At 50.3% G+C, this 23810-nt stretch overlaps 1 protein-coding gene across 3 annotated transcripts in view; it reads left to right on the forward strand.

Moving 5' to 3' along the window:
• Positions 1 to 23810, forward strand: part of map3k2 (mitogen-activated protein kinase kinase kinase 2) — a 267110-nt gene that overhangs the window by 56881 nt on the left and 186419 nt on the right. For all 3 annotated transcript variants that reach the window (XM_072468674.1, XM_072468672.1, XM_072468673.1), the window contains one exon: positions 13496 to 13595. In XM_072468674.1, coding sequence (XP_072324775.1) covers positions 13496 to 13595 — 100 coding nt within the window. The remainder of the gene's footprint in view (positions 1 to 13495; positions 13596 to 23810) is intronic.

The raw sequence follows: 23810 nt of genomic DNA on the forward strand, positions 1-23810 counted from the left end.
TCCAGTTAACTCCAGTATCCTCCAGTGAACTCCAGTGTCCTCCAGTTAACTCCAGTATCCTTCAGTTAACCAGTATCCTTCAGTTAACTCCAGTATCCTCCAGTGAACTCCAGTATCCTCCAGTGAACTCCAGTGTCCTCCAGTTAACTCCAGTACCCTTCAGTTAACCAGTATCCTTCAGTTAACTCCAGTATCCTTCAGTTAACTCCAGTATCCTTCAGTTAACCAATATCCTTCAGTTAACTCCAGTATCCTCCAGTGACCTCCAGTATCCTTCAGTTAACTCCAGTATCCTTCAGTTAACTCCAGTATCCTCCAGTTAACTCCAGTATCCTCCAGTTAACTCCAGTATCCTTCAGTTAACTCCAGTATCCTCCAGTTAACTCCAGTATCCTCCAGTGAACTCCAGTATCCTCCAGTTAACCAGTATCCTTCAGTTAACCAATATCCTTCAGTTAACTCCAGTATCCTCCAGTGAACTCCAGTGTCCTCCAGTTAACTCCAGTATCCTTCAGTTAACTCCAGTATCCTTCAGTTAACTCCAGTATCCTCCAGTGAACTCCAGTGTCCTCCAGTGAACTCCAGTATCCTTCAGTTAACCAGTATCCTTCAGTTAACTCCAGTATCGTCCAGTGAACTCCAGTATCCTCCAGTGAACTCCAGTATCCTCCAGTGAACTCCAGTATCCTCCAGTGAACTCCAGTATCCTCCAGTGAACTCCAGTATCCTCCAGTGAACTCCAGTATCCTCCAGTGAACTCCAGTATCCTCCAGTGAACTCCAGTATCCTCCAGTTAACTCCAGTATCCTCCAGTATCCTCCAGTGAACTCCAGTATCCTTCAGTTAACCAGTATCCTTCAGTTAATTCCAGTATCCTCCAGTGAACTCCAGTATCCTTCAGTTAACCAGTATCCTTCAGTGAACTCCAGTATCCTCCAGTGAACTCCAGTATCCTTCAGTTAACCAGTATCCTCCAGTGAACTCCAGTATCCTCCAGTGAACTCCAGTATCCTCCAGTGAACTCCAGTATCCTTCAGTTAACCAGTATCCTTCAGTTAACTCCAGTATCCTCCAGTTAACTCCATATCCCCCCGGTTAACTCCAGTTAACTCCATTGGGAGTTACACTGGGCCGTAAGACAGACTTCAATCTTGTGTTATAATGAGTTACAATGGCTGTTTGCTCAGCATCTGAGCCCCATCCATAACTTCCATTGTAAGCTTGTATTGTAAGAATAAACATTTTATTGAGGTATTTTTGGTATAGTAACAACATCAAAATAAACAATATACATGAAACCATAACAGTGACCAAGGCGAACTTGATTTTCTCCAAACAGAGAAAGCTAGCAATGTCCGATAGCCAGGTCTCCGACTTCGGGGGCTTTGAGTCCTTCTATGCTAATAGTATCCATCTCTGGGCAACCAGGGAAGCAGAGGCCAGAACGTCTGCCTCTTTTTCCTCCTGGATTCCCGGGTGGTCTGACACCCCAAAAATCGCAACCTCTGGACTCAGCGCCACCCTTGTTTTTAACACCGTGGACAGACGTCTGCAGACGTCAGGAGCTGGTGTAGCACAGGGCTAAATCGCTGGCTTTGAAAGCAGACCACGGCAGGCCAGGAACACGGTTCAATTCCCGTACCAGCCTCCCCGAACAGGCGCCGGAATGTGGAGACTAGGGGCTTTTCACAGTAACTTAATTTGTGACAATAAGCGATTTTCATTTCATTGCAAACCCCTGCCAAAATCCCCTAAGCTTTGGACATTTTGTGCACCCGTCCTCCACCCCAAAGAATCTGCTCAAACGGGCCACTGTCATGTGAGCCCGGTGAACAACGTTAAACTGTATCAGGCTGAGCCTGGCACATGTTGCGGACGTGTTGACTCGACTCAACGCGTCCACCCATAGACCGTCCTCTCTCTCACCTCCCAGCTCCTCCTCCCACTTGCACTTCAGCTCCTCGGTCTGCGTCTCCTCCGACCCCATAAGCTTCTGATAAATGTCCGAGACGCTCCCTTCTCCTACCCACCCTCTGGAAACTACCCTGTCCTGAATCCCCCTTAGCGGTAGGAGCGGGAAGGTTGACACCTGTTTACGTAGGAAGTCCCGCTCCTGCAGATACCTAAATTAGTTTCCCCTCGCCAACCCAAACTTTTCCTCCAATGCCCTCATACTCGGAAAGCTCCCCTCTACAAACCTATCCCCCATCCTCTCAATCCCCACTCTCCGCCATAACCGGAACCCCCCCGTCCATACTCCCCGGGGTAAACCGGTGATTATCACAGATTGGGGCCCAGACCGATGCTCCCACTGCTCCCACATGCCGCCTCCATTGCCCCCAGACTCTCAGGGCCGCCACCACCACGGGGCTGGTGGAGTACCGTGCCAGCGGGAATGGCAGGGGCACGGTTACCAACGCCCCCAAACTGGTGCCCTTGCATGAAGCCGCCTCCATACGCACCCATGCTGACCCCTCCCCCACCACCCACTTCCTGATCATGACTATATTGCTCAGTAATAGTTGCTAAAATTTGGCAGCGCCAGCCCGCCCTCTCCCAGACTCCGCTCAAGCTTTATCTTCCTTACTCGCGGGGTCTTGCCCGCCCAGACGAAGCCCGTGATCACTCTGTTGACCCGCTTAAAAAAGGACCGCGGAATAAAAATGGGGAGACACTGAAATACAAGTAAGAATCTCGGGGGGACCGTCATCTTCACCGTTTGCACCCTCTCAGCCAGAGACAATGGAAGTGCGTCCCATCTCCGAAAATCGTCTTTCATTTGGGGCAGCACGGTAGTACAAGTGGATAGCACTGTGGCTTCACAGCGCCAGGGTCCCAGGTTCGATTCCCCGCTGGGTCATTGTCTGCGCGGAGTTTGCATGTCCAAAGATGTGCAGGTTAGGTGGATTGGTCATGATAAATTGCCCTTAAGTGACCAAGAAAAGATTGGGAGGGGTTATTGTCCGCAGAATCCGAACCATCCCAGTATCTCCCACAGATAGTTCCATTCTACCCGATCAAAAGCCTTTTCTGCATCCATTGCGGTCACTACCTCCACCTCCCTACCTTCTGGGAGCATCATGACCACATTTAACAGCCTTCTTACATTGGCCACCAACTGTCTGCCCTTAACAAACCCTGCCTGGTCTTCCCCAATAACGTCCGGAACAAAATCCTCAATCCTGGAGGACAAGATTTTGGCCAGCAACTTGGCATCTACATTCAACAGGGAGATCGGCCTGTAGGACACACACAGCTCCGGGTTCTTGTCCCGCTTTAGAATCAGCGAAATCGTTGCCTGTGACATCGTCGGGGTCAACACCCCTCTTTCCCTTGCCTCATTGAACACCCTCTTTTTAAAAAAAAATAATTTTTATTAAAGTTTTCACAAAATATCAACAACAAAATGTAAAAGGAACCCAATAAAATTAAATACCAAACAAAACAAAACAACCCCGTGCCCCCCTCCCCCCATACATAAATAATAAATTAACACCCGCCGAAACACATAGCAAACATAGCAAATATATACACCCCCTCAGATCCCCCAGTGTAGACAAACAAAAAATAAAATAGACCCCCCGGGTTGCTGCTGCTGACCATTGTCTACCGTTCTGCCAGGAAGTCCAAGAACGGTTGCCACCGCCTGAAACACCCTTGCACCGATCCCCTTAAGGCAAATTTCACCCTCCCCAATTTAATAAACCCCGCCATACCGTTGATCCAGGATTCTACGCTTGGGGGCCTCTCATCCTTCCACTGAAGAAGAATCCTTTGCCGGGCTACTAGGGACGCAAAGGCCAGAATACCGGCCTCTTTCGCCTCCTGCACTCCCGGCTCCTCTGCAACCCCAAATATTGTGAGCCCCCAGCCTGGTTTGACCCTGGATCCTACCACCCTCGACACCGTCCTCACTACGCTATTCCAAAATTCCTCCAGCGCTGGGCATGCCCAGAACATATGGGGGTGGGGGGGGGGGGGGGGGGGGTGGGTGGGGGGGGGGGGTCAGCTGGAGTGTCTCATTGGATGGGAAAACAAAGAACAAAGAAAAGTACAGCATTGGAACAGGCCCTTCGGCCCTCCAAGCCTGTGCCGATCATGATGCCCGAACTAAGAAAAACCCTTCTGCCCTCACTCGGTCCGTATCCCTCTATTTCCTCCCTATTCATGGACCCATCCAGGTGCCTCTTAAATGTTGCTAATGTGCTGCTTCCACCACATCCTCTGACAGCGTGTTCCAGGCACCCACCACTCTCTGTGTGAAAAACGTACCCCACACATCTCCCTTAAACTTTCCCCCTCTCACCTTGAACCTGTGCCCTGTGTAATTGACACTTCCATTCTTGGAAAAAGCCTCTGACTATCCACCCTGTCTATGCCTCCCATAATTTTGTAGACGTCTATCAGGTCTCCCCTCAGCCTCCGTCTTTCCAGTGAAAACAATCCAAGTTTATTCAACCTCTCCTCATAGCCAACACCCTCGAGACCAGGCAACATCCTGGTGAACCTTCTTTGCGCTCTCTCCAAAGCTTCCATGGCCTTCTGACAATGTGGTGACCAGTACCGCACGCAATGCTCCAAATGCGGCCGAACCAAGGTTTTAAATAGCTGCAACATGATTTCCTGTGCTCAATGCCCCGGCTGATGAAGGCAAGCATGCCAAAATGCCTTCTTAATCACCTTGGCCACCTGTGTTGCCATTTTTAGGGAACTGTGTTGCCATTTTTAGGGAACTGTGGACCTGCACGCCCAGATCCCTCTGCATGTTAATGTTCCTCAGGGTTCTGCCATGTGCTACCAGACGTGTATTCTCAGCAACCTCCTTTACAGGAGAATGTAACTTTGTTTTGTGGTTTAAAAAAATGATTTATTCTCTGTCCAGACAATGCCCAAGTCAGTGTTTTCTTCAGTTTGCTAGTTTGAATGTGTGAACGAAAGATTGGAATTATTTTCAAGATACCAATCCCTCAATTTTCTTTACTTTAAATGCAGAGTTTGTTTATTTTTTAAATTCAGACCCTGAACGCAATTCTTTCAGAATGTTCCCTTTTTCTAAAACATTTTGTGCCCCAATTTGGTTAATAGCGTTGATTAATTCCAAAATGCTGGTTGGTGAGTTGCTGTTTATGATGATGTGCTGACATCCTATATTGAAGCCCACTTACAACAGCTTGGAGATCAACTTTTCTGGACCGGCAAGGGGCTTTGACTGATGATCAGTGTCAGGAAGAGCAAAGTTATGGGCCAGGACGTGGAGACTCCGCCTTTGATCAACGTAGAGAGTCTCACTCTGGAGGTCACAACAACTTCACATATCTTGGATTAGCAACCGCCAGCAACCTGTCCCTCGATGCCGAAATAAACGACAGGTTTGCCAAGGCTGCAGCTGTCATGTCAAAGTTGAAAAGTTCAGTGCGGACCAACAGCAAACTAACCAAAAATACAAAGCTCCGTGTGTTCCAGACGTGTATTCTCAGCTCCCTCTTTTACAGGGACACCTCATGCAAACCAAGAGAAGAGGCTGAACAGCTTTCACCTCTGCTCCCTCAGACGAATATTGGGCATCTCCTGGAAAGACAGCGTGCTGAGTATGGAAGTAGACCAGTCTGCAGCGATCCCCGGCATGTTTGCCCTCTTGAGTCAGCGGTGACTTTGGCTGGGTCGTGTGAGCCCAAAGGCATGCTCCTTGGTGAGCTTGCTATTGGCATGGGACCAACAGGTCACCCATGTCTGCGATATGTTGGGCACACAGTGGCACAAGTGATTGACACTGTGGCTTCACAGCGCCAGGGTCCCAGGTTCGATTACCCGCTGGGTCACTGTCTGTGCGGAGTCCGCACGTTCTCCCCCTGTCTGCGTGGGTTTCCGCCGGGTGCTCCGGTTTCCTCCCACAGTCCAAAGACATGCAGGCTAGGTGGATTGGCCATGCTAAATTTGGCCATGACCAAAAAAGGTTAGAAGGGATTATTAGGTTACAGGGATAGGGTGGAAGTGAGGGCTTAAGTGGGTCGGTGCAGACTCGATGGGCCGAATGGCCTCTGCGCTGTATGTTTTATGTTCTATGATACGAGGATGTCTGCAAGCAAGAGCTTACGTAGACCAGGATTGGTGTCGGTGCATGGGAAGTCCTCACCGCTGACTCTAGTGCCCGGAGATGAGCTGTTAAGGAGGGTGTGGAAAAAGCAGAGGACAAAAGAAATGACCAGCTGGTGGGGAAGAGAACCCGGCGGAAGGAAAAAGTACCTGTCGACCTTGGGTTAACGCCATTCATTTGTGTCAACTGCAGAAGGGACTGTCACTCATCGACCTCTCCAGTCACAGCAAACCATGCTTCATCCAGAAGTGACCCTGGGCGGAGCTCATCGCCTCCCAAATTAGACAGATCCCATCAACAATTTGGTTATTATATGTTTAGTGAGAGTCATGCATGTACTGGCTGGCCCTGATACTGATTGTCTATTGAGACCTTGATGTGTGGTCACATAACATCACCTCACTTCCACTTTATGTAACTTGAAGTAATCTCGATTCGCCTAATGTTTGTGTTGCTGAGAGCTCTGTCTGTGTCATTTTCTTCAGGTGTGTTTTCTCTTGGAAGTGTTCTTTTTGTCGTCGTAAATCTCACCGATCTAGGTCTTTCTCTGTTTCTGTTTGTGACTGATCTTTGAATCTGTGCCCTTAACTTTTGTGTCCTTGTGGTCTAATTTCTCTCCATGTTACCATACTGCCTGTCTCATTCTTCTCATTTTTCTGAATGATTGCCATTACTTTTCCTGGTGTCTCTCCAAGTCAACACTCTGCGTTCTCTCTGACTGCTCTGTCATGTACATGAATCACAGAATATGCAGATACAGCGAGCAATTAAGAAATCAAAAGTTAGCAGTGGGACTGCGGTGCTGAGGACCCGAGTTTGAATCCCGGCCCTGGGCCACTTTCGGTGTGGAGTTTGCATATTCTCCCCGTGTCTGCGTGGGTTTCACCCCCACAACCCAAAGATGTGCAGGTTAGAATCATAGAATTTACAGTGCAGAAGGAGGCCATTCGGCCCATCGAGCCTGCACCGGCTCTTGGAAAGGGCACCCCACCCAAGGTCCACACCTCCACCCTAACCCCAGAACCCATTAACCCCACCCAACACTAAGGGCAATTTTGGACACCAGGGACAATTTATCATGGCCAATCCACCGAACCTGCACATCTTTGGATTGTGGGAGGAAACCGGAGCATCCGGAGAAACCCACGCACACACGGGGAGAATGTGGATTGGCTACGCTAAATTGCCCCTTAATTGGAAAAAAAATAATTGGGTACTCTAAATTTAAAAAAAGGTTTATAAAAAAAAAGAAATCAAAAAGTATGTTATCCTTTATTGCAAAGGGGGTTGGAGTGTAAGAGCAGTTATATTACTGCAATTAGATGGACCTTTGGTGAAACCACACCTGAGCAAATGGACAAGGAGCAGCAGAAGGCCAATCAGCCTCTCATAGTAACCTCAAACCTGCACTCCACCTACTCCCGATAACCTATCACCCCCTTGTTCACCAAGAATCTATCGACCTCTGCCGTAAAAATATTCAACTGCTCTGCTTTCACAACCTTTTCAGAAGAGAGTTCCAAAGACTCAACCCTCTGAGAGAAAGATTTCCGCCTCATTTCTGTCTTAAATGGGCGACCTCTTTATACCCCGAGTTCTATATTCTCCCACAAGAGGAAATACTTCCCCACATCCACCCTGTCCACACCCCTCAGGGGTACAAACCCAGCCTGTCTAATCTTTCCTCATAAGACAACCTCCCCATTCCAGGTGTATTACACCTTCTCTGAACTTCTTCCAACACATAAAATACGGTGACCAATACTGTACACAGAACTCCAAATATTGCCTCACTAGTGCAACTGAAGCATAACCTCCCTACTTTTGCAATCAATTCCCCTCAAAATAAACAATAACATTCTAGGTGGCAGAGTGGTTAGCACTGCTGCCTCATTGCCAGTGCCCCGGGTTCGATTCTGACCTTGGGTTACTGTCTGTGCGGAGTCTGCATGTTCTCCCCGTGTGTGCGTGGGTTTCCTCCGGGTGCTCCGGTTTCCTCCCACAGTCCAAAGGTGTGCAGGTTCGGTAGATTGGCCATGCTAAATTGCCCTTAGTTTAGTGGAGTTAAGAGGATAGAACAGGTGTTTGGGCCTAAGTAGGGTGCTGTTTCAGAGGGTCGGTGCAGGCGCGATGGGCCAAGTGGCCTCCTTCTGCATTCTATGATTCTATTAGCTTTCCTAATTACTTGCTGTATCTGTATACCAGCCTTTTGCAATTCAGGCACTCGGACACCCAGATCCCTTTGCATCGCAGAGCTCTGCAATCTCTCACCATTGAGATAATATGCTTTCTTTATTGTTCCTGTCAAAATGGACAATTTCACATTTTCCCACAGTATACTCCATTTTCCCCATCTTTGTCCATCACTTAACCTTTCTATATCTTTTTGTAGCACTCTGTACAGTTTTGGTCTCTTTGAAGAATAGACAAGATCCTTTGACTATATTACACCATTGCCTTGATAGTCTCACTCTCTTCCATGGTCTGTGGTCCTAAAACGACTCATTGGTCGAGGAGATTGGAGGTGGTGGGAGAGGGGGAGCACGAAAGACAAAGACTGGGAGAATGGAGAAAGAGAGATCATTAGCCGGAGATCCAAGGGTCAGAGAGCCTTAACTGAACAAAGGGTAAATTGTGGAGCATCAGGAACAGATTGAGAAATAAAGAGGAGCTCAAACTAAGAGTATAAAAGCATGGAAATATTCAGGGAGAGAAAACGGTGGGTGAAAGACAAACGGAGAAACAAGATCCCAGGGCTTGGGACAGTCCAGGAAAACAACACAATGAAAATGTAAGAAAAAGGAGTTGTATTCCTCCCTGCCTCACATCCCAGCGACCAACCTAATGAACCTTCATTGCAACCCCTCTAAGGACAGATCTGAGATCCTGGTAAAGTGCAGAGAGTATGAGGTGATTGTATTAGCCAAGTGGAAGCTAGGTGATAGAACATAGAACATAGAACATAACAGCGCAGTACAGGCCCTTCGGCCCTCGATGTTGCGCCGACCTGTGAAACCACTATAAAGCCCATCTACACTATTCCCTTATCGTCCATATGTCTATCCAATGACCATTTGAATGCCCTTAGTGTTGGCGAGTCCACTACTGTTGCAGGCAGGGCATTCCACGCCCTTACTACTCTCTGAGTAAAGAACCTACCTCTGACATCTGTCCTATATCTATCTCCCCTCAGTTTAAAGCTATGTCCCCTCGTGCTAGACATCACCATCCGAGGAAAAAGGCTCTCACTGTCCACCCTATCCAATCCTCTGATCATCTTGTATGCCTCAATTAAGTCACCTCTTAACCTTCTTCTCTCTAACGAAAACAGCCTCAAGTTCCTCAGCCTTTCCTCATAAGATCTTCCCTCCATACCAGGCAACATTCTGGTAAATCTCCTCTGCACCCTTTCCAATGCTTCCACATCCTCCCCATAATGCGGCGACCAGAATTGCACGCAATACTCCAAATGCGGCCGCACCAGAGTTTTGTACAGCTGCAACGTGACCTCATGGCTCCGAAACTCAATCCCTCTACCAATAAAAGCTAACACACCGTACGCCTTCTTAACAACCCTCTCAACCTGGGTGGCAACTTTCAGGGATCTATGTACATGGACACCGAGATCTCTCTGCTCATCCACACTGCCAAGAATCTTACCATTAGCCCAGTACTCTGTCTTCCTGGTATTTCTTCCAAAATGAATCACCTCACACTTTTCTGCATTATACTACATTTGCCACCTCTCAGCCCAGCTCTGCAGCTTATCTATGTCCCTCTGTAACTTATAACATCCTTCCGCACTGTCCACATCTCCACCGACTTTAGTGTCATCTGCCAATTTCCTCACCCATCCTTCTACGCCCTCCTCCAGGTCATTTATAAAAATGACAAACAGCAGTGGCCCCAAAACAGCTCCTTGTGGTACACCACTAGTAACTGGACTCCAGTCTGAACATTTCCCTTCAACCACCACCCTTTGTCTTCTTCTAGCTAGCCAATTTCTGATCCAAACTGCTAAATCACCCTGAATCCCATGCCTCCGTATTTTCTGCAGTAACATACCGTGGGGAACCTTATCAAATGCTTTACTGAAATCCATATACACCACATCAACTGCTTTACCTTCATCCACCTGTTTGGTCACCTTCTCAAAGAACTCAATAAGGTTTGTAAGGCACGACCTACCCTTCACAAAACCGTGTTGACTATCTCTAATCAAATTATTCCTTTCCAGATGATTATACATCCTATCTCTTATAAACCTTTCCAAGATTTTGCCCACAACAGAAGTAAGGCTCACTGGTCTATAGTTACCGGGGTTGTCTCTACTCCCCTTCTTGAACAAGGGGACAACATTTGCTATCCTCCAGTCTTCTGGCACTATTCCTGTCGACAAAGATGACTTAATGATCAAAGCCAAAGGCTCAGCAATCTCCTCCCTAGCTTCCCAGAGAATCCTAGGATAAATCCTAGGCCCAGGGGATTTATCTATTTTCACACTTTCCAGAATTGCTAACACCTTCTCCTTATGAACCTCAAGCCCTTCTAGTCTAGTAGCCTGAATCTCAGTACTCTCCTCGACAACATTGCCTTTTTCCCGTGTGAATACTGACAAAAAATATTCATTTAGCACCTCTCCTATCTCCTCGGACTCCAAGCACAACTTCCCACTACTGTCCTTGACTGGCCCTACTCTTACCCTAGTCATTCGTTTATTCCTGAAATATCTATAGAAAGCTTTAGGGTTATCCTTGATCCTACCTGCCAAAGACTTCTCATGTCCTCTCCTGGCTCTTCTTAGCTCTCTCTTTAGGTCCTTCCTAGCTAACTTGTAACTCTCGAGCGCCCTAACTGAACCTTCATGTCTCATCTTTACATAAGTTTCCTTCTTCCTCTTGACAAGCGTTTTGACTGCTTTAGTAAACCACGGTTCCCTTGCTCGACCACTTCCTCCCTGCCTGACAGGTACATACTTATCAAGGACACGCAGTAGCTGTTCCTTGAACAAGCTCCACATTTCCATTGTGCCCATCCCCTGCAGTTTTCCTCTCCATCTGATGCATCCTAAGTCTTGCCTCATTGCATCATAATTGCCTTTCCCCCAGATATAACTCTTGCCCTGCGGTATATACCTATCCCTTTCCATCACTAAAGTAAACTTAATCGAACTGTGGTCACTATCACCAAAGTGCTCACCTACTTCCAAATCTAACACCTGTCCTGGTTCATTACCCAGTACCAAATCCAATATGGCCTCGCCTCTCGTTGGCCTATCTACATACTGTGTCAGGAAACCCTCCTGCACACATTGGACAAAAACGGACCCATCTAAAGCACTCGAACTATAGCGTTTCCAGTCAATATTTGGAAAGTTAAAGTCCCCCATAACAACTACCCTGTTGCTTTCGCTCTTATCCAGAATCATCTTTGCAATCCTTTCCTCTACATCTCTGGAACTTTTCGGAGGCCTATAGAAAACCCCTAACAGGGTGACCTCTCCTGTTCTGTTTCTAACCTCAGCCCATACTACCTCAGGAGACGAGTCCTCATCAAACATCCTTTCTGCCACCGTAATACTGTCCTTGACTAACAATGCCACCCCTCCCCCTCTTTTACCACCTTCCCTGAGCTTACTGAAATATCTAAACCCCGGCACCTGCAACAACCATTCCTGTCCCTGCTCTATCCATGTCTCCGAAATGGCCACAACATCGAAGTCCCAGGTACCAACCCATGCCGCAAGTTCACCCACCTTATTCCGGATGCTCCTGGCATTGAAGAAGACACACTTTAAATCACCTTCCTGCCTGCCGGTACACTCCTGCAACTTTGAAACTTTACTCATGACCTCACTACTCTCAACCTCCTGTATACTGGGGCTACAATTCAGGTTCCCAAGCCCCTGCTGAACTAGTTTAAACCCCCCTGAAGAGCATTAGCAAATTTTCCCCCCAGGATATTGGTACCCCTCTGGTCCAGGTGTAGACCATCCCGTTTGTAGAGGTCCCACCGACCCCAGAATGAGCCCCAATTATCCAGAAATCTGAAACCCTCCCTCCTGCACCATCCCTGTAGCCACGTGTTCCAACTCCTCTCTCTCCCTATTCCTCGTCTCGCTATCACGTGGCACGGGTAACAACCCAGAGATAATAACTCTGTTTGTCCTAGATCTAAGTTTCCACCCTAGCTCCCTGAATTCCTGCCTTACATCCCTATCCCTACCTATGTCGTTGGTACCTATGTGGACCACGACTTGGGACTGCTCCCCCTCCCCCTTAAGGATCCCGAAAAGACGATCCGAGACATCACGCACCCTGGCACCTGGGAGGCAACACACCAACCGCGAGTCTCTCTCGTTCCCACAGAATCTCTTATCTATCCCCCTAACTATGGAGTCTCCAATGACAAATGCTCTACTCCTCTCCCCCCTTCCCTTCTGAGCAACAGGGACAGACTCTGTGCCAGAGACCTGTACCCCATGGCTTACCCCTGGTAAGTCGCCCCCCCCCCCCAACAGTATCCAAAGCGGTATACTTGTTACTAAGGGGAACGACCACAGGGGATCCCTGTACTGACTGCTTCCTCCCAGCCCCTCTCACCGTCACCCATCTATCTTTATTCTTCGGAGTAACTACATCCCTGAAGCTTCTATCTATGACCACCTCTGCCTCCCGAATGATCCGAAGTTCCTCCAGCTCCAGTTCCCTAACGCGGTTTCTGAGGAGCTGGAGATGGGTGCACTTCCCACAGATGAAATCATCAGGGACACTGACGGCGTCCCTCACCTCAAACATTCTGCAGGAGAAACATTGCACTACCTTCCCTGCCAGGTATTGCTGTAATGACTGTATATTTGCAGGGTCAGGTTGGTGCACTGGATTAGGTACTGACTTTGGAGCAGCGATCACGTTTAGTTTGGTCGAATAAAACAGGTGCCAACCGTCTCAGCCCAAATCTGTTTGAAGTGAATCCTTCCAGTCAGATTTCACAGCGCTGTTTGTAGCAGAATTCTCCTAATTGAGATGGAGAAGTATTCAATTTCGCACGACTAACATCCCTTATCTTGAACATAAAATGAAAGCTTGAGAAAATGTTTGAATGAGTAGATTTCAATTCATCAGCATTTTGGATAGGGCAACAGAACCGGGAAATTCTCCGAAGGGTAAGCACTTTTAAAGCGTTTTCCATTCGGAAGTATTGATCAGTCCTGAAAAGCAAACAAACTGCTGACTTTCAAGATGAAATCCTCTTTGGGAAATGGTGTTAATTAAATCGGCTGTTGTCGGCACACCTGTGAAGTATGAGAAGTGCTGCTGTCTGGTTTCAGGTTCAGCTTTCTAATAGAGCAGCTTGTTGGAGAAACTTGTTGATTAATTCCTGTTCTCACTCCCCATTCAGAATCCTTCAGTTTCCCAGGCCAGTCCTTCTCGAAGATATTGTCACAAAAGCCAAGGTTGCCTTTGGTCAGCCGATGAGCCTGCACTACACCAATAATGAGGTACGGCCAGTCATTTATCATCATGTCTTCTTGTCTTTTCCCCTAATTGGATTGGGACGTATGTGCGGCACGGTAGCACAGTGGTTAGCACTGTTGCTTCACAGCTCCAGGGTCCCAGGTTCGATTGCCGGCTTGGGTCACTGTCTGTGCGGCGTCTGCATGTTCTCCCCGTGTCTGCGTGGGTTTCCTCCGGGCGCTCCGGTTTCCTCCCACAAGTCCCGAAAGACGTGCTTGTTAGGTAATTTGGACATTCTGAATTCTCCCTCTGTGTACCGGAACAGGCGCCGGAGTGTGGCGACTAGGGGATTTTCACAGTAACTTCATTGCAGTGTTAATGTAAGCCTACTTGTGACAATAATAAAGATTATATTATAATTATGATGCTTGGGAATGGAAAGATGGGAGCTGGAAATGAAACTGTTGCGATAATTCACCAGGAATTACAGCGTGGAAACTCTTTGTTATTGTGACGAGATCCAAATGAATATTTCTGCAATGAACAGTTAATTTCTGCAGTAATAGCTCCTGTGTCCTGTCCTGGGATGTTTTACTATTTTAAAAACCTGTGTAAGTTGTGTTACACATTTTGATGTACCCGATTTTGATTTTTGCTTTTCACAATTAAAATGTGGTGTTATAAGACCACAAACGTTAGCCGATTAACCACGGTTTAATCTTGGGGTGATGTTTGTAATCTCCAAAATAATATCTGATGTCCGAGGACACTGGACATCCAGCTGTATCTGACTGCTTTCGGGCAGTAGGGTAACTGGTCCATATAATTATTGATATAGAGCACAAATTTGTGCTTGTACAGAGCCTTTAACATAGTTAAATGTCTCAAAGTGATGATCAGACAAAGATTGATACAGAAGAGATTTTGGAGCAGGTGATCAAAGGTTTGATCAAAGAGGGCAATCTAAGGAATTTCTTAAATGAGGAAAGCGAGGCAGAGAGGTGTGAGGAGGGAACTCGGCAACTGAAGACCCGACTCTCAGTGGTGGAGTGGTGACGTTATGGGGTGGAACGAGTGACACACACATCTCGGGGGTGGGGCGGTTGTAGGGCCCGGGGAGCTTCGAGGGTAGGGGAGGGATGAACTCATGGAGAGATTTGAAAACAAGTTGGGAGAATTTCAGAATCAAGACGTTCAGGATTCAACATAGGTCAGCGAACAGCGGGGAGATGGGTAATTGAGGCTTGGTGAGAGTTAGGAAATGGGCAACAAAGTTTTGCATATGTTTACGTATGGGGGGTTCGTGGGTTTCACCCCCACAACCCAAAAGATGTGCAGGGTAGATGAATTGGTCACGCTAAATTGCCCCTTAATTGGAAAACAAAGAATTGGGTGCAAACGTAGATGAGGGGGTTAGAAGATGGGTGATTGGCCAGGGAGTAGATTGGAATATTTTGGACTACGGGTAACAGGCATGGATGAAGGTTTCAGCAGGAGGTGAAGTGAAGCAGACAAAATCGCAGATTGAGTAGTGATGTAACCGATGTGTTCAAAATTATTATGAAATTCAACAGTGTTATGATATACCAGGCCACTCAAATCTCAAAGGGAAACTTGAACAAGCTATCACAACGATTTGCAATTTGTATTTTCATGAGAAGGTATCTGAAGCCGGGAGAAAATTCTTCACAAGTGGTTTGAAATTATTTTAAAACTAAATATAAACGTTTATTTAAAGGAATAAAATAAACTTAAGTCACAAGATTACATTTGTACAGTTTTTTAAAAATAAATAATTTTTATTGAAGTTTTCACAAAATACCAACAATAAAATGAAAAAGGAACCCAATAGAATTAAATACAAAACAAAATAAAACAACCCCCATGCCCCCCTCCCCCTTATACATACATAATAAATTAAAGGCCAGAATACCGGCCTCTTTCACCTCCTGCACTCCCGGCTCCCCTGCAACCCCAAATATTGCAAGCCCCCAGCCTGGTTTGACCCTGGATCCGACCACCCTCGACACCGTCCTCACTACGCCCTTCCAAAACTCCTCCAGCGCTGGGCATGTCCAGAACATATGGGGGTGGTTTGCTGGGCTCCCTGAGCACCTAACACACCTGTCCTCACCCCCAAAAAACCTGCTCATCCTTGTCCCGGTCATGTGTGCCCTGTACGGCACCTTAAACTGTATGAGGCTGAGCCTCGCGCACAAAGAGGAAGAGTTCACCCTGGGACAAACCGGTGGTTCGCGCATGAAGAGGAACTATTCTCCCCGGGACAAACCGGTGGTTCCCCCGTATCGGGGTCCACACCAAGGCCCCCACTTCCCCCCTGTGCCGCCTCCACTGCCCCCAGATTTTGAGGCTAGCCGCCACCACCGGGCTCGTGGTATACCTCATTGGAGGGAGCGGCAGCGGCGCCGTTGCCAGCGCCTCCAGACTTGTACCCTCACAAGACGCTGTGTCCAGCCTATTCCATGCAGCCCCCTCCCCCTCCATCACCCACTTGCGCACCATCGCCAAATTGGCGGCCCAGTAGTACCCACAGAGGATGGGCAGTGCCAGCGCCCCCCCCCCCCCCCATCCATCCCTACCCCTCTCCAGGAACACCCTTCTCACCCTCTGAGTCCCTCGCACCCACCCAAACCCCGTTATGCTCCTGTTGACCCGCCCAAAGAAGGCCTTCGGGATAAGAATGGGGAGGCACTGGAACAGGAACAAAAACCTTGGGAGCACCGTCATCTTAACTGACTGCACCCTACCCGCCAGGGACAGCGGCAACGCGTCCCACCTCTTAAACTCCTCCTCCATTTGCTCCACTAGCCTCATGAAATTAAGTCTATGCAGGGACCCCCAGCTCCTGGCACCTGGACCCCCAAATACCTGAAGCTCCTCTCCGCCCTTTGTAGTGGGAGCTCGCCAATCTCCCTCTCCTGGTCCCCTGGGTGAACCACGAACAACTCGCTCTTCCCCATGTTGAGCTTGTACCCTGAGAAATCCCCGAACTCCCTGAGGATCCTCATTACCTCCGGCATTCCCCCCACCGGGTCCGCCACATATAGCAGCAAGTCGTCCGCATAGAGCGACACCCTATGCTCCTCCCCACCCCGCACCAACCCCCTCCAGTTCCTCGACTCCCTCAGAACCATAGCCAGGGGTTCAATCGCCAGTGCGAAGAGCAGGAGGACAGGGGACACCCCTGCCTCGTCCCTCGATGCAACCGAAAGTACTCAGACCTCCTCTTGTTCGTGGCCACACTCACCATCGGGACCTTGTACAACAACCTAACCCACCTGACGAACCCCTCCCCAAACCCGAACCTCTTCACCTCCCACAAGTACCCTCACTCTACCCTATCAAAGGCCTTCTCGGCATCCATCGTCACCACTATCTCCGCCTCCCGCTCCCTCGCCGGCATCATAACGTTCAGGAGCCTCCGCACATTCGCGTTCAACTGCCTCCCCTTCACGAACCCCGTCTGGTCTTCGTGGATCACCTGCGGCACACAATCCTTAATTCTCGTGGCTAAGACCTTCGCCAGCACCTTGGCATCTACGTTTAACAACGAAATCGGCCTGTAAGACCCACACTGCAGGGGATCCTTGTCCTGCTTCAGGATCAAGGAAATCAGTGCCTGGAACAACGTCGGGGGCAATGCCCCCCCCCTTGCCTCATTGAAGGTCCTAACCAGCAACGGGCCCAACAGGTCCACATATTTTTTGTAGAATTCGACCAGGAAGCCGTCCGGCCCCGGTGCCTTCCCCGCCTGCATGCTCCATATCCCTTTGGCCAGCTCCTCCAGCCCAATCAGGGCCCCTAATCCCGCCACCAGTCCCTCCTCCACCTTCGGGAACCTCAATTGGTCCAGAAAGCGGCCCATCCCTCCCTACTCCAGGGGGGGCTCGGACCGATACAGTTCCTCATAAAAGTCCCTGAAGACCCCATTGATGCCAACCCCACTCCGCACCACACTTCCTCCCCTATCCTGAACTCCCTAGCTGCGTCCCGCTTCCGAAGCTGATGCGCCAGCATCCGACTTGCCTTTTCCCCATATTCATAAATCGCCCCTGGGCCTTCCTCCACTGCGCCTCCGCCTTCCTGGTGGTCAACAGGTCGAATTCGGCCTGGAGGCTACGCCTCTCCCTCAACAGTCCCTCCTCAGGCACCTCCGCATACCTCCTGTCTACCCTCACCATCTCCCCCACCACCTAACCCCTAACCACCGCCTTCGGCGCCTCCCAGACCATCCCCACTCGGACCTCCCCATTATCGTTGGCCTCCAGGTATCTCTCTATGCTCCCTCGGACCCGCTCACACACCTCCTCGTCCGCCAACAGCCCCACCTCCAAATGCCACAGCGGGCGCTGGTCCCTCTCCTCCCCCAGCTCTAGGTCTACCCAATGCGGGGCGTGATCCGAAATGGCTATCGCCGAGTACTCGGTATCCTCTACTCTCGCTATCAGCGCCCCGCTCATAATAAAAAAGTCGATCCGGGAATAGGCCTTATGAACATGCGAGAAGAATGAAAATTCCCTAGCCCCCGGCCTTGCAAATCTCCAAGGGCCCACCCCTCCCATCTGGTCCATAAAGCCCCTCAGCACTTTAGCCACCGCCGGCTTCCTACCCGTCCTAGAGCTGGAACGGTCCAGTGCCGGATCCAGCACCGTGTTAAAGTCTCTCCCCATTATCAGGCCCCCCATTTCCAAGTCTGGGACCTGACCCAACATGCGTCGCATAAAACCCGCATCGTCCCAGTTCGGGGCGTACACGTTGACCAGCACCACCCTCCCCCTCAGGTGGAAAAAGCCCGCGCTTTCCACCTGCCCCGCCTCCTCTGGCGCAGCTCCTTTTACAGGCCCAATCCCCTCACCCCCGACTCGGGCCTCACCCTCCCCTGCGGAGCCCCATCCCCCCTACCGGCCATCCACCCCTACTCCATTTACTTGCCCCCCTCCAAGAGCCCACCCGACAGACCCAACCAAAACAGTGCCCAACCCACCCTAACCACCCACACCGAATCAAAAAGAAACGAGCAAAGAACCCCCCCTCAAAATGTAACACCCCAACTGCAATCTCCGACCACCCATCCCGACCCTCAGTTTGTGTCCAGCTTCTCGGCCTGAACAAAGGCCCACGCCTCCTCCGGGGACTCAAAATAATGGTGCCAGTCCTTGTAGGTGACCCACAGTCGCGCCAGCTGCAGCATGCCAAACTTCACCCCTTTCCTGTGCAGCACCGCCTTCGCCCGGTTGTACCCGGCCCTCTTCTTCGCCACCTCCGCGCTCCAGTCCTGGTATATTCGAACCTCCGCGTTCTCCCACCTGCTGCTCCTCTCTTTCTTGGCCCATCTGAGCACGCACTCCCGATCAGCGAACTGATGAAACCGCACCAACACCGCCCGCGGCGGCTCATTAGCCTTGGGCCTCCTCGCCAGCACTCTATGGGCCCCTTCCAGCTCCAGGGGCCCTTGGAAGGACCCCGCTCCCATCAGCGAGTTTAACATGGTGACCACATAGGCCCCCACGTCCGGCCCCTCCAGCCCCTCCGGGAGGCCCAGAATCCGCAGATTCTTCCGCCTCGACCGATTCTCCATCTCCTCGAACCGCTCCTGCCATTTCTTGTGGAGCGCCTCGTGCGCCTCCACCTTTACCGCAAGGCCCAAGATCTCGTCCTCGTTATCGGAGACCTTTTGTCGGACCTTGAGGATCGCCATCCCCTGGGCTGTCTGGGTCTCCAGCAGCTTATCGATAGAAGCCTTCGTCGGCTCCAGCAGGTCCGCTTTGAGCTCCCTGAAGCAGCGCTGGATAACCTCCTGCTGCTCCTGCGCCCACTGCATCCACACTGCCTGGTCCCCGCCCGCCGCTATCTTGCTCTTCTTCCCTCGCACTTTCTTTGGGTTCACCACCACTTTTTTAGTCGCCCCGCTCCTGGTCCAAGCCATACACTGTCGGGGGAATGTTGCAGTCTTCTTCCCATACCGGGAAATGTCGATAAAATGCCGTTGGGGGCCATGAAAAGAGCCGCAAAATCCGTTCCAAGCGGGAGCTGCCGAACTTGCGACTTAGCTCTGCATAGCAGCAACCGGAAGCCCTCACATTTGTACAGTTTTTTAAAAAAATATATATTTTATTCAAAATTTTGTGGCCAAACATAACAGTACATAGTTTTTCTTTTGAACAACAACAAAGCAATATAAATACCCGTGGCCTGTTTTAAACAAATAAATAAATAATATATAAACAAAAACAAAACTGAGTGGTAACTGCCTTGTCAAAAATAGTTACTCTCCAAAGATACAATCCAATATACATGACCTATAACAAGTGTCTATACATATACAATGACATCCCTGAGAGTCCGTCCGGTTCTCCCCCCCCCCCCCCCCCCTCCTGCCCCCTGGGTTGCTGCTGTTGTCTTCTTCTTTTCCATTCCCTCTATCTTTCTGTGAGGTAGTCGACGAACGGTTGTCACCGCCTGGTGAACCCTTGAGCCGAACCCCTTAATACGAATTGATCCGTTCTAACTTTATAAACCCTGCCATGTCGTTTATCCAGGTCTCCACGCCCGGGGGTTTGGCTTCCTTCCACATAAGCAATATCCCACGCCGGGCTACTCGGGACGCAAAGGCCTAAACATCAGCCTCTCTCGCCTCCTGCACTCCCGGCTCTTCTGCAACCCCGAATATAGCCAACCCCCAGCCTGGTTCGACCTGGACCCCCACCACCTTCGAAAGCACCTTTGCCACCCCCACCCAGAACCCCTGTAGTGCCGGGCATGACCAGAACATGTGGGTGTGATTCTCTGGGCTTCTCGAGCATCTCCCACACCTATCCTCTACCCCCAAAAATTTACTGAGCCGTGCTCCAGTCATATGCGCCCTGTGTAACACCTTAAATTGTATCAGGCTTAGCCTGGCACACGAGGACGATGAGTTTACCCTACGTAGGGCGTCGGCCCACAGCCCCTCCTCAAACTCCTCCCCCAGCTCCTCTTCCCATTTCCCTTTCAGCTCATCTACCATGGTCTCCCCCTCGTCCCTCATTTCCCTACATATGTCCGACACCTTACCATCCCCCACCCATGTCTCTGAGATCACTCTATCCTGCACCTCCTGCGTCGGGATCTGCGAGAATTCCCTCACCTGTTGCCTCGCGAAAGCCCGTTGGGGCAACCCATATTTTTCCGTCAGCGCTCCCAGACTTGCAAACGCCCCATCTACGAACAGATCTCTCAATTGTACTACCCCAGCTCTTTGCCATGTTCCAAATCCCCCATCCATTCTCCCCGGAACAAACCTGTGGTTATTTCTTATCGGGGACCGCACCGAGGCTCCCGTCTTTCCCCTATGCCGTCTCCACTGCCCCCAAATTTTCAATGTAGCCTCCGCCACCGGGCTTGTGGTGTATTTCTTCGGTGAGAACGGCAACGGTGTCGTCACCATTGCTTGTAGGCTAGTCCCCCTGCAGGACGCCCTCTCCAATCTCTTCCACGCCACTCCCTCCCCTTCTCCCATCCACTTACACACCATTGAAACATTGGCGGCCCAGTAATAGTCGTTTAGGCTCGGTAGTGCCAACCCCCCCCCTGTCCCTACTACGCTGCAAAAATCCCCCCCTCACTCTCGGGGTCTTCCCGGCCCACACAAAACTCATCATGCTCTTCTCGATTCTCTTGAAAAAAGCCTTCGTGACCACTACCGGGAGGCACTGAAACACAAAAAGGAATCTCGGGAGGACCACCATTTTAACCGCCTGCACCCTACCTGCCAGTGACAGGGACACCATGTCCCTTCTCTTAAAGTCCTCCTCCATCTGTTCCACCAACCGCGTTAAATTAAGCCTGTGTAATGTACCCCAATTCTTGGCTATCTGGATCCCCAAGCACCGGAAGTCCCTTGTTACCTTCCTCAACGGTAAATCTTCTATTTCCCTGCTCTGCTCCCCTGGATGCACCACAAACAACTCACTTTTCCCCATGTTCAATTTATACCCTGAAAAATCCCCAAACTCCCCAAGTATCCTCATTATCTCTGGCATCCCCTCCGTCGGGTCCGCCACATACAACAACAAATCATCCGCAGACAGAGATACCCGGTGTTCTTCTCCTCCCCTGAGTACTCCCCTCCACTTCCTGGAACCCCTCAATGCTATGGCCAGGGGCTCAATCGCCAGTGCAAACAATAACGGGGACAGAGGACATCCCTGCCTCGTCCCTCTATGGAGCCGAAAATAATCGGACCCCCGTCCATTCGTGACCACGCTCGCCATCGGGGCCCTATACAGCAACTGTACCCATCTGATATACCCATCTCCAAAGCCAAATCTCCTCAGCACCTCCCACAAATAATCCCACTCCACTCTATCAAATGCTTTCTCGGCATCCATCGCCACCACTATCTCCGCTTCCCCCTCTAGTGGGGGCATCATCATTACCCCTAGCAGCCTCCGTATATTCGTGTTCAGCTGTCTCCCCTTCACAAACCCAGTTTGGTCCTCATGAACCACCCCCGGGACACAATCCTCTATCCTCGTTGCCATTACCTTGGCCAGAATCTTAGCATCCACATTCAGGAGGGAAATGGGCCTATAGGACCCGCATTGCAGCGGGTCTTTTTCCTTCTTTAGGAGGAGCGATATCGTTGCCTCTGACATAGTCGGGGGCAGCTGCCCCCTTTCCCTTCTCATCAGTAGCGGGGCCAGCAAGTCCATATATTTCCTATAAAATTCCACTGGGAATCCGTCTGGTCCCGGGGCCTTCCCCGCCTGCATGCTCCCAATCCCTTTCACTACTTCCTCCGTCTCAATCTGTGCTCCCAGTCCCGCCCTCTCCTGCTCCTCCACCTTAGGAAATTCCAGCTGATCCAGAAAGCACATCATTCTCTCCTTCCCTTCCGGGGCTGAGCTTCATATAATCTTTCATAAAATGCCTTGAACACTCCATTCTCTCTCTCCGCTCCCCGCTCCATCTCTCCCTGCTCATCTCTCAACCCCCCTATCTCCCTCGCTGCTCTCCTTTTCCTCAGTTGGTGGGCCAGCAACCTGCTCGCCTTCTCCCCATATTCGTACTGTACACCCTGTGCCTTCCTCCATTGTGCCTCTGCATTACCCGTAGTCAACAAGTCAAATTCTACATGTAGCCTTTGCCTTTCCCTGTACAGTCCCTCCTCCGGTGCCTCCGCATATTGTCTGTCCACCCTCAAAAGTTCTTTCAACAACCGCTCCCTTTCCCTACCCTCCTGCTTTCCTTTATGTGCCCTGATAGATATCAGCTCCCCTCTAACCACTGCCTTCAACGCCTCCCAGACCACTCCCACCTGAACCTCCCCATTGTCATTGAGTTCCAAGTACCTTTCAATACACCCCCTCACCCTTAAACACACCCCCTCATCTGCCAATAATCCCATGTCCATTCTCCAGGGCGGGTGCTGTTCTTTTTCCTCCCCTATCTCCAGGTCCACCCAATGTGGAGCGTGGTCCGAGATAGCTATAGCCGTGTACTCCGTCCCCGTCACCTTCGGGATCAGTGCCCTTCCCAAAACAAAAAAATCTATCCGTGAATAAACTTTGTGGACATAGGAGAAAATCGAAAACTCCTTACTCCTAGGTCTACTAAATCTCCAGGGGTCTACTCCCATCTGCTCCATAAAGTCCTTGAGCACCCGAGCTGCAGCCGGCCTCCTTCCGGTCCTGGACCTCGATCTGTCCAGCCCTGGGTCCAGCACCATATTAAAATCTCCACCCATTACCAACTTTCCCGCCTCTAGGTCCGGGATGCGTCCCAACATACGCCTCATAAAATTGGCATCATCCCAGTTCGGGGCATATACGTTCACTAAAACCACCGCCTCCCCTTGCAATCTGCCACTCACCATCACGTATCTGCCCCCACTATCCGCCACTATGGTCTTTGCCTCAAACATTACCCGCTTCCCCACTAATATAGCCACCCCCCTATTTTTTGCGTCTAGCCCCAGATGAAACACCTGCCCCACCCATCCTTTGCGTAGTCTGACCTGGTCTATCAGTTTCAGATGCGTCTCCTGCAGCATAACCACATCTGCCTTAAGTTTCTTTAGGTGTGCGAGTACCCGTGCCCTCTTAATCGGCCCGTTCAGCCCTCACATTCCACGTGATCAGCCGGGTTGGGCGGCTCTTTACCGCCCCCTTGTCGACTAGCCATCTCCTTTTTCAATCCAGCTCCTCACCCGGTTCCCACGTAGCCGTATCTCCCCCCAACGGCGCCCTCCCGCCCCG

The sequence above is a fragment of the Scyliorhinus torazame genome, chromosome 2 (assembly GCF_047496885.1).
Source record: "Scyliorhinus torazame isolate Kashiwa2021f chromosome 2, sScyTor2.1, whole genome shotgun sequence".
Taxonomy (NCBI): Eukaryota; Metazoa; Chordata; class Chondrichthyes; order Carcharhiniformes; family Scyliorhinidae; genus Scyliorhinus; species Scyliorhinus torazame.